This window comes from Limulus polyphemus, unplaced genomic scaffold (assembly GCF_000517525.1).
Source record: "Limulus polyphemus unplaced genomic scaffold, Limulus_polyphemus-2.1.2 Scaffold3838, whole genome shotgun sequence".
Classification (NCBI taxonomy): domain Eukaryota; kingdom Metazoa; phylum Arthropoda; class Merostomata; order Xiphosura; family Limulidae; genus Limulus; species Limulus polyphemus.
In genome coordinates, this window is record NW_013669448.1 from 1 (window position 1) to 1,934 (window position 1,934).

The 1,934-nt window shown below is 31.1% G+C and overlaps 1 protein-coding gene across 1 annotated transcript in view; it reads right to left on the reverse strand.

Moving 5' to 3' along the window:
- Positions 1–190: 190 nt before the first annotated feature.
- Positions 191–1,934, reverse strand: part of LOC106470133 (voltage-dependent calcium channel type D subunit alpha-1-like) — a gene marked incomplete at its 5' end in the record, with an annotated part of 108,804 nt that continues 107,060 nt past the window's right edge. Inside the window, 2 exons of the mRNA XM_022398716.1 lie at positions 191–269; positions 904–1,031. Coding sequence (XP_022254424.1) covers positions 191–269; positions 904–1,031 — 207 coding nt within the window. The remainder of the gene's footprint in view (positions 270–903; positions 1,032–1,934) is intronic.

Genomic DNA, 1,934 nt, shown 5'->3' on the forward strand with positions numbered 1-1,934 from the left:
AAATATAATCCATACTGACATTATGTAACAATGATGTTACAGGATCTATATGTTTTATCCTTCCCCTGAAATATAATCCATACTGACATTATGTAACAATGATGTTACAGGATCTATATGTTTTATTCTTCCCCTGAAATATAATCCATACTGACATTATGTAACAATGATGTTACAGCATCTATATGTTTTATTCTTCCCCTGAAATATAATCCATACTGACATTATGTAACAATAATGTTACAGCATCTATATGTTTTATCCTTCCCCTGAAATATGATCTGTAAAGTCATTATGTAAGAACTGCAATTTTCCCACTCACAAATACACTAAAAACACAGTTTACAAAACAAAGTGAAAAAAAAAAGATAAAATGCAGAAAATGTTTTTAATCACATTTTCCCATCGATAACAAGAACTGTCATATTTACGTAAAACTATTACTGAAACTGAGTAAAAAAAAAACAGGATTAGTATTAAGTATTAGAAATAGTATTACACTCCTTAAATAATACATGTCTTTATTTTAATCAAATTGGCCTGGTTTCATTCTTCAGCATTCTTTAAAGCTTCATTATTAAGTATTAAAAATAAGTTCTTAAAATAAGAACTTCTATACTGTTAAAAAGTTGGTGTATTAATATATTTTGAATTAATTATTCTTAACTCTATTAAATTTTTGGAAGAAAAATTAAAACATGCATGAGGTTACTAACCTATAAACTTACTTTAAGTTTTTATTTAACAAAAAAGCAGGTATTAAACAGCTATTTTTTTTTCTCTTCAACCTTTATTCATTTTAAACTATATAGTTTTTTTCCAGACTGAAAAATATAAAATTCAGTAAAAGAATCTTTAATTCAAACAAACCAACTTTGACTTTCAACTATGACCTACACTTACTTTGCATCTGGGTCATACTCAGACCATAGTCGTACAAATTCATCGAGATGATGTGGACCAAGAATTGACCAGTCTCGTGTTAAGTAGTCAAAATTGTCCATAATCACAGCTACAAACAGGTTTATAACCTAAAGCACCAAGATTAAAAAGTAAAGAGATGTTACACGATTGAAAAAAAATGGTACATTACTTTGAAAATTAAATAAATAAATATAAACATGTAGCACTTTCTATTTGATTAACACTAACATGTTTTAAACATTAAAGCAACAAGAGCTCAATGTATAAACAAATTTTTATCATTTGTTTGTCCTTTTACTCAAATACAAAAGCTCACACTTTTTATTGCAAGGATACTTCATGTTTCCCTAGCCCTTAAAATACTTCATGTTTCCCTAGCCCCCTAAAATGCTTCATGTTTCCCTAGCCCCTAAAATACTTCATGTTTCTCTAGTCCCAAAAATACTTCATGTTTCCCTAGCCCCTAAAATACTTCATGTTTCTCTAGCCCCTAAAATACTTCATGTTTCCCTAGCCCCTAAAATACTTCATGTTTCCCTAGCCCCTAAAATACTTCATGTTTCTCTAGCCCCTAAAATACTTCATGTTTCTCTAGTCCCTAAAATACTTCATGTTTCTCTAGCCCCTAAAATACTTCATTTTTCCCTAGCCCCTAAAATACTTCATGTTTCCCTAGCCCCTAAAGTACTTCATGCTTCCCTAGCCCCTAAAGTACTTGATGTTTCTCTAGCCCCTAAAGTACTTCATGTTTCTCTAGCCCCTAAAATACTTCATGTTTCCCTAGCCTCTAAAATACTTCATGTTTCTCTAGCCCCTAAAATACTTCATGTTTCCCTAGCCCCCTAAAATACTTCATGTTTCTCTAGCCCCTAAAATACTTCATGTTTCTCTAGCCCCTAAAATACTTCATGTTTCTCTAGCCCCTAAAATACTTCATGTTTCTCTAGCCCCTAAAATACTTCATGTTTCTCTAGCCCCTAAAATACTTCATGTTTCTCTAGCCCCTAAAA